The following is a 15,641-nucleotide window of genomic DNA, read 5'->3' on the forward strand; positions in this document are numbered from 1 at the left end:
ATGTGACAGCTGCTCACTTCCAAAGAGCTCAGCAACCAGACTTCCTCGAACTACTGTCCTATGAGTTTCTAAGAACTTTCCTGCATTGAGTCCTCTTCTGGTAATCCGAACAATCTGTGTTTGAATTTGGAAAACAGGTCTGACAACTGAATTTGCTCCCACGCATCATGCAGAAGATTCCCCCATCTGTCTTTGTGACCCCTGCCCCCGCACACACCTAAATGTCTCTCTAGGGCCATGTTCCCCCTCACTTCTTCAATTTTCAGTTTCTCGTGTATCTACTTTTCTCCTAATTCATCTATTCTATATGTGTATATCCTCATGCATTTATGTGTGGGGCTGTCTCTATAGAATGTTGTTTGATGTTTTTGTTTGGTGTGTTTTCCCCTGGCCCTAATTTTTTCCTGCATGCAATTCCTTTACAATTGCTTCTGATTTCGTTGGTACTACCCTTTTATTCTGGGCACCCTTTCTTCATTACTTAAGGATCATGGCAGGGGGATTCCCTTGTATTCACCTTCCGGATAAAGTTTCTTGGCTCATTAAATGTACAAGTGTAACCCACAGTTATATTTTTTCTTTCCACCCATTTTCAGAGTTGCACACTCACACCACCTCTGTTGTTTAAGGATCACAGTAACAGTTATTTCCCTTGAATTTTGGTAAAATTGGCCACCAACCGCTAGTGCTCCCTGTTGGGGAAACCTTCTCCTGATCCGGAATATACCTCTGGATGTGTTGTCCTTATTTCAAGCCATGTCACAGCTATTTTATTTGGTCTGGTATTTTTCGAGACTGCACTTCGAGGGTCTTTGGAAACCCAAGAACTAGTCTTTGAGCCAATGGACCACCACCTGGGCACCTGCATTTTTGCTACGTGTGCTCAATTAGATACCAGCTCTGTCTGTTCCCATGGCTGCATCTCGATAGTGTGGCAGAAGTTGGGCAGGGATAGCCAAAGAGGTCTTGCCACTGTTATTGTGCCAGAACCTGAACACTTTTGCTGTGACCCATAATCATTCCGAGTTGGATGCCCACAGCCTGATCCTCTTTGGGTCTTCTTCGAATCTGACTATCCTATTGGGGCATGCTTTATCCTTTTATCCTAACACTATGGTTGTTTACCACATCTGGCCATTGGAAAGTCGTCCAATTCCAATGTCAGTCCATGGAGCAAGAATCATTTTCCTCTACCGCACTACTACAGTCACATAACTTTTCCCCGGAGATTTGAACATCTTTGATAGCAGGTGGAATGGTGTGTTCAAGACAACTGGAAATATTTTATTTTTGACAATTTCTCTTGGAAAAGAGAGCTTATGGGCTTTCGTCCTCAGTCATTCTGGTACAATTCGGCTCTTCACCCTGAAGTAATTTATAATGAATATTAACAGTAGTGAAAACCTGAGCAAATATGTACTTAAAATACCTGGGATGCATCATTCTAATTAGCCATGACCTAATGAAACCATCATGTCTGTGACTGGAGACAAGTTCCACAGCGAACGACCTGGTAAGAGTTTGTGTGTGTTCCAATGCGGGGCACACCACTGAAGAAGCATAAAAGAAGCAAACCATGGAAATCTGAAATTACTTGGATAGAGGGGTATTATGTTAGAGCTGAAAGCATAACGAGAGGCAGTGGGACTTTAAATCTACAAGAATGAGAGGGATAAGAAGGAAGGATCTACTGCAGCATATCTGTGTTTGAATTTGGTGATGGCCGACATTGGTTAACAAGATGTGATGTAATGGCCGCAAAGCTTTCCATCCTATTTAGTTCAGAATACCTTACAAAGGAGAAATGCTGCACAGATTAGCACATTTCGTGGCTCTTGGACTCGGTTTCGGATTTTCTGCTTCTAATGTCCTAAACCAAAACTGTACGAGTAAAAAGATAAATATATCATCACAAAGCAACGGAACTGAAACATCTTGTCTTAAATACCTGCACTGTAGCCATGATTTGCACATTTCTAGCTGAGGAGCACGCATTGTTCAAAATATGTGAAAAAGCTGCAAAACACCGTGTTTAAATCATAATGGTGGGAGGGGCTATACTGCAAGAAATATAATTACTATATCCGAACTGCAATATGAAGTTTAGTTAAACATTTCCAGGAATTCTGCTTGGCTTAGCATGTGAATTGTAATGTCAGAAAGGGTGTGGAATAGGGCTTCCAGGAACCTCGCCATTAGCAGAGAGATTGCTGTATGTCCTGGACCAGAATTACTGAACTTGAGTGCAGGCGCGCGATAACCAGAAGTGCCTGCACCCTAGGTGTTCTAATGGGGGAAGCCCATCACCTACCGATAACTGAACATGAGTCTCGAGCACTTGGTCATACAGCTTCCAAGCACGTACGTTTCTTAACGTCTCAATGTAATTTTGTTTTTACAGGACAATGGAACTGCTGTCGGGTTCATGAGTGTGAGCACCGAAGTGAATCTAAAATTATTACAGGACTGCTTCGATCTGGGTCCTTTCCATGGTCTCTGTAAACCACATCCTGATGACATTTTATCACCAATCCCAACGCCGGAGCCAAGTGTTACAAGAGGTAGAAGAATCTTCAATTAATGCTTTAATGTTTTACGTCCTTTATGTGTGTAGCAAGTTACAATATGACCCACTGCAGAGGGTTTTAATAGTTGTTAAAGGCCCGGAACCCATGTTATAGGTCGGAGTCCCTCTAGCAAGGGAGAAGGCATCTATTAACCAGTATCCCCTGTTAGAACATTCCACGCAGCAAGACTACGATGTTCTAAACTAAACAGACAGAATCTGAAAGATAAACACTGGAATGTTGGAGCAGAAGGTAGGTACTAGCTGTTATGGGCCCTGAGCAGTCGTTGTCTTAAATGGAGGTTTCAACATTCCAATGTTTTGATACCGTTTGTTGACTCAAAAAAATAATTAAAATGATGTGATGTTCCATTAGCCCTGGAAAACAGAGATCCATTCTTTTGTGTCGAATGCTGTGCTGTTTTGTTTAGAGTTCCACATAGTTCCTAGGAATGACAAAGCCATCTGGTGTGCATACAGTACCATTACAATCCAAATTGCAGTATCGCCCTGTTTAAAAACATGCCTGTTTATGTCATTCAGAACCACATCAGAATGCATTCAGACTGATTATAGAAAGATGCGCACAAAGGAACTTAACTTCATTTTGTCAATAGACCCTATTTTAAAGCCTAGCTTTAGCAAAGAACACTTGATTTATATATATTTATATATATATATATATATATTTTTTTTTTTTGTCTCACTGGAACAAAAACCCAAAGATGACCAGCACATTATAGTTAGGCTCACATTTTAAATGTACAAAACCATATAAATTTACCTGTTATAGTTAGCTATTTCATGTAACTATAACTCGTGCCCTAAGGTAACTATAACTTGTGCCACTGCCATGCACAGTGTTTTCATATTTTTTTTACTGCAGGTATTACATTGATATTTTTAGTGATGTTAGATGTCATGAGTGCTGTAATTTGTGGGGTAATTAGCACTGCATGCTGAGGACACGAGTTATAGTTACCTTAGGGCATGAGTTATAGTTACTTGAGTTAAATCTAACTATGACAGAGGAATTTCTATGGTTTTGTATGTTTAAAATGTGAGCTTAACTATAACGTCCCTGTAATCTTTGTTTTTTTGGTCAAGTTCTATGTTTTTTTTTACATATAATAATTTTCATTACTATACGATACTCCAACCACTGCCGTGCATGGCTTTTGGCCATGTGCAGCAACAGTTGCTGAGTCTAACCCCCTATAAGCACCCAACCTTGCACTGTACACAGCCTTCGCCCAGACCCTGCGGACAACCCCTCTAACCACCCCCTACACGGCGCACAGCCCTTTGGCCATGCACAGAGGGACTTCGCTGCAGTCTGTCTCTCTGGGTGTTAGAATAGGTGTGAAGAGTGTATCTCTGGATGAGAGTGGCTGCGAGAGTCTGTGTCCGGGTGTGAGAGTGTGCACATCGGTGTCAAAGTGAGTGTGTCAGTGTGTGCGCAGGTCCGTGAGTGGGTGCATCAGGGTGTCGATGGGTCTGTGAGTGGGTGTGTGTGGATCTGAGGGGGGGCTGTGAGTGTGTGCAAGAGTGGAAAGAGATTGAAAGGAAGAGAGAGAAAGAGAGTCAGAGGAAGAGACTGGTTGGCAACAGCCAATCCGAGTTATGGGAGAGGCCTGCATTCTATTTCACTGCCTTCTCATTGCATGTGCCTGGTGAAGACGGAGGAAAGGAAATGCAACTGTGTGTTTGTTTCCAGTGAATTGAAGGCTGTACAACATTTCATTTTATTTAACTAGGTTTTTTTTCAGTTTACACAGGCCTCTGCAGAAATCAGTGTGAAGGTGTGTTTCACAAAACTGAAAATGTGTTGGTATGATGGAGGGATGAGAAATGATGAGTGGGGAGGATGGATGAGGTATGAGAAGTAGGAATGATGGAAGATGGATTAGAAGCAGGAATGAGAAGTAGGAATGATTGAAGACAAGTAGGGATGATGGAAAAGAAGTATGGATGAGAATCAGGGATAAGAAGTAGGGGTGATGGAAGAGAAGTAAGGATGATGGATGAGAAGTAGGGTTGATGTATGATGAATGAGAAATAGAGATGATGAATGAGAAGTAGGGCTGATGGATGAGAAGTAAGGATCAGAAGTAGGGATGATGGATGGATAGTAGGGATGAGATGTAGGCCTGAGGGATGAGAAGTAGGGATGATGGATGAGAAGTAGGAATGATGTATGATGGATGAGAAGGAGGGATGATGATGAGAAGTAGGAATGATGGATGATGGATGAGAAGTAAGGATGATGGGTAAGAAGTAGGAATAATGGATGAAAAGTAGGGATGATGTATGATGGATGAGTAGTAGGGAAGATGGAAGAGAAGCAGGGATGATGGATGAGAAGTAGGGATGATGGATGAGAAGTAGGGATGAGGAGTGAGGAATGAGGATGTCCTAAAATGGATGCTGTACTCTAGCTTTCCCTCTGTCCGTCTCTATGGGCTTTTAGGCAGCCCTCTTCATCTATTGTTCTGTGGTTGTTATTCACATTTTTGTTGCACCCACTACAGCATGGGGCAAATGGGTCAGCCCACTTCAGCTGTTGACTAACTTTCCTGTGAGTGATGGTATTCTGCTCATTCACAAGGAGGACATTCACACACAACTTAATTCCTCTCGGTGCCAGGGACTACCATACCAATGTGTATTTTTTTTAGATTTAAAAAAATATTTTTGCTTTCAAGCAAGTATTTTTTTAAAACTTTTTTTACATACCTTGAGAAGGGTATGGCAGTTTCGCCAACAATAAAGCTTTGCAATACCTATAACTAAATAAGCCAAGGATTGACAAAGCCAAAAGACTGGGTGCCCACTGTGGTCCACTTGGCTTTGCCAATGCTTGTTTAAACATGTAAGCATGAAATACAGGCATAACAGTTTTCATCTTTGGTTCTGTTCTCTTTCATTCAGTCTTGTTAGGAATTATCTCCTTGGTCACTACATAATAGAAGAGTGGTGGCAAGAGTGATCCTTGTACTGCTCGGACACAACCAAGGCAGGGGGCTGTGTTCCAGGATCTTGCTTGCTCTAGGGATGATACCGTTGAGTATAGGTGGTGATCTCAACTAGAGATAAATGTCACACATTTACTCCTAAGACTGAGTACATAAATCACTGTTACCAAAGTCTGTTTAAGAAATATAACTTATTTCATTTGTTTAAAAGTGTCACTTTTTCTATTAGCTTTTGAAGACTCATAAGAGGGACTTGTGTGTCATAAATTAATTTAATATATTTATCGTCAATGTCACGCAAATATACAAAGCACAAGTAAAAAAATCTGTATTTTCACACGTTTTGTGTCTAGCAAAGCAAACCAATAGACCTTGCAGTTGTTTCTAGCTGCATGGCACTGTTTATGGTCTGGATTGACAGCACAGCTGTCAGCAGACAAAAATGCAAGAATCACAAGGAAGGGGACTTTAGGAGCCGGGGTGAATGTTTTGATAGGGCAGAAGTTGTGTGCTTCTGCAAAAAAGTGCTTGCCTTCCACACAGTTGTGATAATTTTGCTTAATTTATCCAGCTCCGAAGTTTGAACTTTCAAGGGCATATGACATTGTAAAGCTATAAAGTGTCTTGGATACCTATTTGCGCTTGCGATGGAGCCTCTGGCTGAGAGATTCCACAAATAAATGAGCCCCTGGTGGATTACAGTAGGGAAGACCACCCATGTGGTCTCCCTTTACGCGGATGATGTCCTACTATATCTCCGTCGCCAGACATGCTCTGTACCCATACTCATGCAGGTGACGCAGGAGTTCAGGGAGATCTCTGGGTTACAGGTCAACCCCTCCAAATCATGACTCTACCCTATGGGTTCCCTAATGGTGACATCCCTTAAAGATCTTCCTCCGGTGGGGCTTCCTTGGGAACTATGATGTCTGATATTTGAGAATTCAGCTAGTGCCTACTGAGGAGGCATTTTTGGATCTTAAGGTTGGGAGAGTAGTACAGGGACTACAGGCCTCCGTACGATTCTGGAAAGATCTGCCTCTCTCCATTATGGGAAAACCTGCCATTGCAAAAATGATACTACTCCCCAGATGCCTGTATGTACGTGCACATTTTGTGTGATCCCTCGACGATACTTTAAGATGATTGATGGCTTTCTTGTTGACATATTATGGGCAAACAGGCGTAGACAGGTAGGCCTTTCCACTTTAAAGAGACCATGGTCTCTGGGTGGTATTAAGGTCCCCTACATTAAAATCTATTATATGGCGGCAGCCCTTGCAGCATGCCATCTCCTGGCTAGAGAGGAGAACTCCTGGGAGAAGATCCTTCACTCCCAGCATTACTAATGAGTGGCTCTTGGGTCCCCCCTATACACCTTACTTGATACACTAGGTGGTGGGGTTTGGGAGTGTGCATTTAAAAAGGTGCTGCGAAAGGCTCCCTCTGCCTCAGACTAACTGCTCTGGATTCTGCAACTTTTCCGCATGATAGCAGAGCGTATGTCGATCCAAAAGTGGAGGGATGGAGGATGTCACCCGTTAAGAGATCAACAGGCGGGGGGCGCTTTATTCCATATGCAGCTGCAGTGGAATCTTTTAAATTCAGCCCAGGTACATTTTTGTAATACCAAAAACTTTCGGCCACGAAGCCCCACCCAGTTCTAATACTTTCACCACATTACTGGGGATGACCCAGGGTTGGCATCTGGTGCCACACCTTTATAGGGCACTACAGGAGGAAAGGCTGGCTGTGTATCCATGAAAGGGTCCGCGCTACCAGTTCGAATGCTAAGTTTAAACTCAGACAATATTCAACAAACTTACGTCTCCCCAAAAACCTTACACGCCATCTATCCTACATGTTCTGACACATATCCCTGGTGCCGAAACCTGAGGGTGGATTTTGTACACATGATTTCGGACTGTATTGGTGGCTGGTCCTTGACAATCTCAACAGAGCATCAGGGTGGAGAATGCCATTAGAAATACAGCAAGTGATCCTGGATCTAATCCCCTCTGGTACCAAACTTAAGAGGAAATTTGTTCTGTTGGGCCTGGCGGTAGCAAATCGGTGAATAGCAATAAAATGGTGTGGTGCTGCACCTCCTAGATATGCCGACTGGCTCAGGGATATCACTCAATGGGCCACTTCCGAGGAGGTTCGGATGAAACGTGTCAGCAACAATGGTAAATTGGAGGACGATCTCCAAGCCTGGGCAGCCATGCTTGCTGACCTGCAGGAATCTTTCACAGACGTACCCACTGGACGACTAACTGGTGCTGATCATGACGAAAGAGCGGGATAGCCATGCTGTGCCACTATTATGTGTACTGTTTATGATTTATGTTAACTGAGACACTTTTGCACAAGAGCTGAGTGGGGTGGGAGAGTGTTAAATATGTTTGTATGATCTTATTGATGAGATAATCGACCTACCTTTGTCATATTCTTGCGTACAGCATTATTATTGTTTGTCTCATCTCAAAATTCAATAAAGATAATTCACGAAAAAAGTATCTTGGGTAACTATATAATTTACAGTGTTTTTTTCTGGCAGCAGCACCTACGTGGAGTTTTAGGTCTGGCTTGACATTCACCTGACCTTTTAACCCACACCAATACTATCCTACAGTTCTTTGCTTCCACACAAATATATATCCATTCCCATGCTATCTACTTGTAATGCTTCACATTAGCCTACATCATTCCTTTAAAGCAGACCTATTGCATTACCTGTGCTTAAGTGTTTATTGTATTGTATTGTATTGGGATATTTATAAAGCGCATTCCGGCGGAAGCATCGAAGCGCTATGCAGACCATAAATGCAAAAAATGATTCCAAAATGTCACTACTAATTAGTTTGCAAATAGCCAGGTTTTAAGGCACTTCCTAAAGACCAGATGATTCTGTATTTGTTGCATCTGAAGCGGCAAACCATTCCAAAGTCTGGATGCTTGCACCGAAAAAGCACGATCTCGCTTTTTTGCAGCGAGGGACCTTGACCATAAATCTAGAAGCAGATCTCAAAAGTCCCAGGCGTTGATAAAATGAAAAAATAGATTTTAAATAATCACATCCCAATGACTGGAGAGCTTTATGTGTGAGGCAGAGTGTCTTAAACATAATTCTCTTCCTAACTGGAAGCCAATGAAGAGATGTCACACACCTAGCAGCCGAAGAAAAATGGGGCATATTTAAAGTTAAGCGGGCCGCCGCATTCTGAATAGACTGCAATTTATCCAGAGAGGATTTATTAGCATTAAGCAGTAAAGAATTGCAGTAGTCTAATCTAGAATTGACCAACGCCAGTACGACCGGGCGTCTAAGGTCTTTCTCCAGAAGGTGAAGAATTTTCTTGAGAATGTTTAGTGTCCAGAAGCAAACCTTGACCAGATGGTTAATCTGTACTTTAAAAGACAATGAATCATCAAACATGATACCCAAATTTTTGGCAGCTGGTACCGGTAAAGGGCAGCCCCCACACACGGGCGGCCACCAGTTATTATCCCAGGGGGAAACTTTACCCCCAAAGTACATGATCCCTGTTTTGTCCCCATTGAGTTTCAACTAGTTACAAGTCATCCATTTATTAATTGCTAGCATACAGCATTGAACATTTTCCTTTGTGTCCTTTACATTATGTGAAATATGCACAATCAGCTGAGTATCATCTGCGTAAGAGACGATCTGAGCCCCAAAAGAGTGCACCAGATTGGCCAGAGGAGACATATAAAGATTAAAAAGTGTCGGACTAAGAGAGGAACCCTGCGGGACGCCACAAGGGAGTTGGAAGGGAGAGGCCTTATAGTCCCCGCACGCTACCGTTGTAGTTCTGTCCAACAAAAAGGAACTAAGGATCTACAAGGCCTTCCCTCTCACTCCAACTTGAACCAACCGGTTACCCAAAATAGAGTGAGAGATGGTGTCAAATGCTGCTGAAAGATCTAATAAAACCAAAATCGACCCCTCACCGCAGTCGCCTCTTCTCCGAATCATATCTGAGGTGGAAATAAGTGCCGTTTCCGTGCTATGATCACCCCGAAAGCCATGCTGTGAGGGATCTAATCCACCATTCTCCTGTAGGAAAGCAGACAGCTCCTGATTAAGATGTTTTTCTAGTATTTTAGACAGCCCTGGGAGTAACGAGATTGGGCGGAGATTGGACAGATCTGCCGCATCTTTCCCTGATTTTTTAATAAGTGGAATGACAGTGGCCTGCTTTCAGATATCCGGAAAGATTCCTTCCTGAAGAATCTCTGCATACACTGGTTCCAATGCTTCGGCCATCAACTGAGAAGCTAGCTTAAGTACCCGAGGTGGGCAAAGATCTGTAGGTGCCCCTGATTTAAGGGCCAAAAGAGAATCTCTAATTATGTTTACAGAGAGCGGCTGAAAATTATCCAAAGTGTTCAGAGGTTTAACCGTACATGCGGAACCAATATTCAAATGCTCTGTCTGGACAGGGAGTGGGGGACTAAAATTATTTAACAGATTGATGATTTTATTGTGGAAAAAGTCTGCCACTGACTGACAAAATTGCTGTGAGTTCTCCAAAGGGATGGCTGCTACAGAAGGAGAGGTTAAGGCGCGCACTGTCTTAAATAGTTCCCTCGGGGCATTCAAGGCCCCTCTTATCTTTTTGGAAAAATATGTCATTTTAGCTAACTTAATGGCTATTTTATACTCCCTCAGGGATTCCCTTAAAGATCCCCTTTCAAGAGGGGATTTATTCAGAAGCCATTGTCTCTCTTGCTTACGATAATTTCTTTGTAGAATTTTCAGTTCCTCAGAGAACCAGGGGGCAGAATATGCCCGATGGCCATTAAAATTAGATATAGCCCGAGGAGCAAGCTCATCAATGGCCCTTTCCAGGCCATATTCAAAACTCTTCAGTTTAGAGCCCCCTAATGGCTCAGCCCTTTCCCAGCCTAATGTAAAGGCCTGAGGGAAATTGTTCTTATTAATCTTAAACCATGGTCTTTTTAAGGTCATGTTAAATTAGGGTCTAGCAGAGGGGGGAGGCCAAGCCAGCGTAAAAGACAATACGAAATGATCCGACCATTCTACTTCCTGAATTTCCCTTATTAATTGTGGAATGGACGCATGCATTTCAGGAATGGAAATAAACATTTATTATCTCCTTAATACTTTGTTCTTAATCCAGTCTTTACATTTGATCTATTGTCTATCTTTGTGGTGTCGCTGTGTTTCGGTATGTAGGACAGATGTGGCATCAATAGTACAAATTGCGACCAATAGTTTTGTAATCAGTCATGAATTTTGTAAACAGATATAATTAATAATAATTTGGTTTCTAAAAGTCCAAATCGGAGTGAGTCATTTTTTTCAAAACTGTTTTACTGATTTTTCGCCTAGAAATCATGTGGTTATGGACACACTACTAACTATATATATATATATATATATATTTTTTTTTTTCCACTTAAAAGAACATAGGTTACAGGGACATTATAGTTAGGCTGACATTCTAAACATACAAACCCATGGAAATTCACCTGTTAGAGTTATCTCAAGTAACTAAAGCTCATGCCCCCTAAGGTAACTATAACTCGCGCCCCCTCCATGCGCAGCATTTTCGTGAAACATTTTACTGCAAATGATACATTGATATGATCAATTATGTAATTTAAAGATGTCATGAGTGCTGTAATTTGTGGGGTAACTAGCAGGGCATGACGAATGAAGTTGTGGTTGGGTCATACTGAGCCACATCATGAAGCAGTGCCCCTCTCCAAGATTAATTTGTTTTTAGTAGAAAAAGACATCCCTGGAGTCAGGAAACATTTAGGTCTTTTTAGAAGGGAAGATCAGTGGCAATGCATGCAGTCTGCCCCCGTAGATTAACAGAAATGAAGATGGTAGTTTGACATCAGTGATTAGACCTGGCTTTGGCCAGGAAACCCATCTCCACTCTGTTCAGTTTTTTCATTTTAAAAAGATGATCCTAGTATGCAGATGGAATTTTAGATATCATACAAAGGGGGTGAGGTGCCAGATCATGTTTGGGGGTAACATCTCATTTGTTCTCCCGTGAAAGCTGATATGCAAATGGCTGTTAGTGGTTGAAAGCAGGCACCATTTCTCCCCAGAGACTTCGATATTCTCTTTATTTTGGAGAGTGCATCATTGCACTGGTAGGTAAAGAGGGTGGGTGCCATAATGTTAAGGTCTCTTTCTTAGAACTTAAAATGCAGTAATAACTTGTTTGTTGTGTATTGCTTCATACAACACGTCTGACATATTGAAGCTCTTTAACTATGGGGTTAGTGCAGCATGACCTACTAAGTATGAATTCATCCCTTGGGCACCTTTTGTGGACATCGCTGATTTCCACTGTCTAAAATGTCCAAAATGGTGCACTGCATGACTAAAATTGTTTTAAGACGCATCTCATGAATGAAGGTTTTCTTGTTGCTCCAACGTTTAATGAATTCCCAAAACAGACGTCCAAAAAGGACCAGAGATGCTAGAACAATTTTCAGAGTAGCAGTGCTTGCCCTCAATGTTCCATCACTGGGATTGGGAAAATTCCAGCCGCCATACACAGAACAAGTGTAGCAAATGAGCCATCGCCATTCAGAAGGGGAGTGAGAAGATTGTAGTATGTAGCCTCGGGTGCATTCTGGAGTGCACTTTCACACATATATTACTAACCCATGGTGTGGTGGAACACGCTTATTTAAAGGCAGCACACTTTCCATTGAAATGGCTGCTAAATTCGCACAAACATGCAATTGTTCTGATAAAACTATAAAGCACACAAGATAATTTGTGAAAGGGATTTCAACAATTATTTATTATTTGCACATCACCAAGTAAAGTATTCTGATTTGTTTTGATCCAGTTGGATTTTTGTTTCCACCACACTTCAGAATTTACAAAAAAGTGCTTCATTTGTACTCTCCTAACTGACGATATAACACTTGTACAATTCATTTACAGAGATTTAAATGTTGTATGTAAAAAAAAATATGATATCCTACTGTCAATCCTTTAACACTCCCTGTACCCCAGCAATATTGTCACATACTTCCGTTTACAAAAGCCTCTCAATCTGCAGTCCGAGAAAGAAAAGTAAACCCTAATCTCCTAAAAAATAAACAGCAATTTGTCAGAAGACATAGCTTGACATTTAGCCTCTATCTTTCAAGGCACAGGAAACAAGACGAGATAAGAACGCAACTTTGTTACTCGCTCTCGTTCCGGACCGCATCACGATTATTTTAGTACCCCTACTTCCAGCGCCTACATGAGGACTTAACCTGAAAGAAATAAGGCTGGTTGGGAATGGCTTGGTGCACCAGTGATAAATTGTTCAGCTTTTCTCCACCTACAAAACAGCAAATGTAGTCCTGCGTGGACTTACCTGAGATGGCGCAGTTTAAAAGCACCTCAGGATGAAGGCACAACACCTGCTGGCTACTATGTGTGTTTCTTTAAGGCAGTGTATTGTATTTCAGGTGCAATTATAAACTCTATTCAGCACCGTGGTGCCTTACACGCTTGTTACACGTCCCTTACCTTTAACATATAATAGGAAACAGCTGCAACCTGGCACATAATGCACTTCTGAATGGAACCCTGCGTGGGTAGAGTATGTTTTTCTTCTCCCCCTTTTGAATACCCGAGTCGAAGGACAGAAAGAAGCATGCGGTTTAAGTAGTTGTTATTTAAGCGACTGCTGCTCTCAGTCTGCAGGAATTTCTGTCCCCTTTTTCTTGGTTTGCTCTGCCAAGTTTACCTCATTATTGAGCATAAGCGTTTAATGTGCGGAGCACGTTAACATTGTCTTTGTCTGAATCAAGCATGCGTTAATAGTGGTGCAAACGCATTACTGTTGATATGTAAGACCACCCTCCTGGCGGGTTAGGCCTCGTGATCAGGAGAGGGAGTTTTAAGAGAATAAATGTTGTGATTACCACCTGCTGGGCTGCGTTCGTGTGTGCTGCCGCCTGCGTTTAATGCAATGTGATGGAAATAAATAAAAGGTTTTGATGGAAACAATGTTCAGGCTACTTCTACATTATTTTATGGAAGGAAAAACTACTCAATTTGAAGCTTCTGAGATATTATAGAAATGTAATCTGTATGTGCCCAGTTTCTTGAATATAATTATCCTCTCGCAGTTCGTTTCCCACATTTTAGGATTGTCAGCTGTAGAACCAGATTAAAGTAGCCTTTATAGACTGACTCATTCGGATGTGTACAAAACATTTCAATCCTAAAATGGTGTAGTGTTTTCTGTAAACCCCTTTGGAAACTGTAGATTTAGATCCTTTACAATAAGATGGCTTTGTGGCTTTTTGCTTCCCCTTGATGCCCTGGTGCACATTGTCTGGTATGGCAGTGGGTCAGTCCTTGTGAGACAACTGGAAGAGCTACTTCCGGCCCACATTAGTACCGAGCTAGACAGCTTTGGATCACCATACTTCACAACGAGGACAAAATACACAATGAAAAATGTTCTAGCTTACGCATCAAGAATTTTCAGTTCTATTAAAGACATGGAGGCAAGGATTGTTCTTCTCTTTTCTTTATCGGAAATTTCAGCAGCCAATCACATTGTGTGTCAGGACCGGAGGCTCAAATTATGCTGGTTCAGCACTGATTTACCACCACATATGTAACATTTACAATAGGCTTATAATTAAACCTTTGAAACGTAGATTCAGTAGACCAGTCTGCTGCTCTTATAATGTCCTCTATGTGAGAATCTAAAGCAAAAGATTTTAATGCCATGGCTCCCCTAACGGAATGTGCTCCAAAGACAGAGGTGTTAATACATGCTTCTGCCAGTAACCATTTCGTTCACCTAGCAAGCGTAGCCGAGGACACCAGTCTTTAAGGTTTTGTAATGCAATAAGCAGTTGGCCACCAGAGCCCTGTCTCACTTCACTGTTAGAACGCTCATATTCTCATACACATTGAACAACACATAACTGAGAATTTCCGGAAATGCCGGATAAGATATTGGACTGGAATCTGTCTTAGTATGCTGCGTGATAGTGAACATTACTCCATCTTGGAGAAAAAACTCTGCCTGCCAGATCAAGAACTCAAACATCAGATACCTTTTCACATGAAATCAGGCACAATAACATATTGAGCTTGGCTCAAAGCTGCTCGTGTGACAAATATCTGTATGCTGGCCATCACTCTGAAATCTGAGTACTATGTTAACATCCCATAAAACTGAGTATTTAGGGCTCAGAAGCTTGGACTTACGAATGCCCTTCATCAGTTTACAGACCAATGGGTGCTTACGTTCGATAGGCATGTGACCTACAGAAATAGCTGACTTGAAGTTATTGACCATTCTGTAAGTCAAGCCAGAAGCTGCCAAGTAAGAAAGGAAATTAATTACCATATCCCACTCTGTCCGCATGGGATCAATACTCCACTCATTACACCAAGCACACCATCGCCTCCATGCTGAAGCATACCATTTGTGAGTGCTGTCTGCCCATGCATGTGTGAAGAAGACAGCAGCTTGTTGCAAAATGCCTTGGGTATACCATCTTTCCCTGAAAACATCGGCTTGTGTTGACCTGACAAAACCAAGGAATGAGGGAGACCTGCTGGATCCAACAGTAAATCCGGACGGAGCGGGAGTTGAACTGGATGAGAGCTTGCTAGAGTTAGGGCTACCAGGAACCAGGGTTGGGCTTTCCAGAACAGAGTAACAAGAATGATCTCCTACCTCTAACATGGGCCAGCACTCTGGGTATCATGAGGAAAGGGAGGGGATGTGAAACCCCAAAACTGAGACCAATTCTGGAGAAATGCATCCGTAGCTTGGGCTTTTGGATCTGGGCACCAGTTGAAGATTTTTGGTAACTGATGATCCAGTGGAAATGCAAGTAAGTCTACCCTGGAAGCCCCCAATAGGCTGATTAAGCTCTGGAAGACGGTTAGATGGAACTTCCTGTCGCTGAAGTCCTGTAGGTGAAGAGAGTTCCATTTGGCTATTGTGTTTCTCTTGCCCTGGAGATATTAAGCTCTGAGAAAAATTGACTGAAGTAGAAATGCCAGACATATTTAGCAAGCTCTGCTAGGAGAAGGGTTGTGATCCCAC

General features: G+C 42.1%; 1 protein-coding gene across 3 annotated transcripts in view; it reads left to right on the forward strand.

The window, feature by feature from the left end:
• The window catches only part of CFAP61 (cilia and flagella associated protein 61), a 1,725,308-nt gene that overhangs the window by 285,549 nt on the left and 1,424,118 nt on the right, over positions 1-15,641 (forward strand). For all 3 annotated transcript variants that reach the window (XM_069234340.1, XM_069234338.1, XM_069234339.1), the window contains exon 8: positions 2,402-2,561. In XM_069234340.1, coding sequence (XP_069090441.1) covers positions 2,402-2,561 — 160 coding nt within the window. The remainder of the gene's footprint in view (positions 1-2,401; positions 2,562-15,641) is intronic.

The sequence above is a fragment of the Pleurodeles waltl genome, chromosome 5 (genome assembly GCF_031143425.1).
Source record: "Pleurodeles waltl isolate 20211129_DDA chromosome 5, aPleWal1.hap1.20221129, whole genome shotgun sequence".
Taxonomy (NCBI): Eukaryota; Metazoa; Chordata; class Amphibia; order Caudata; family Salamandridae; genus Pleurodeles; species Pleurodeles waltl.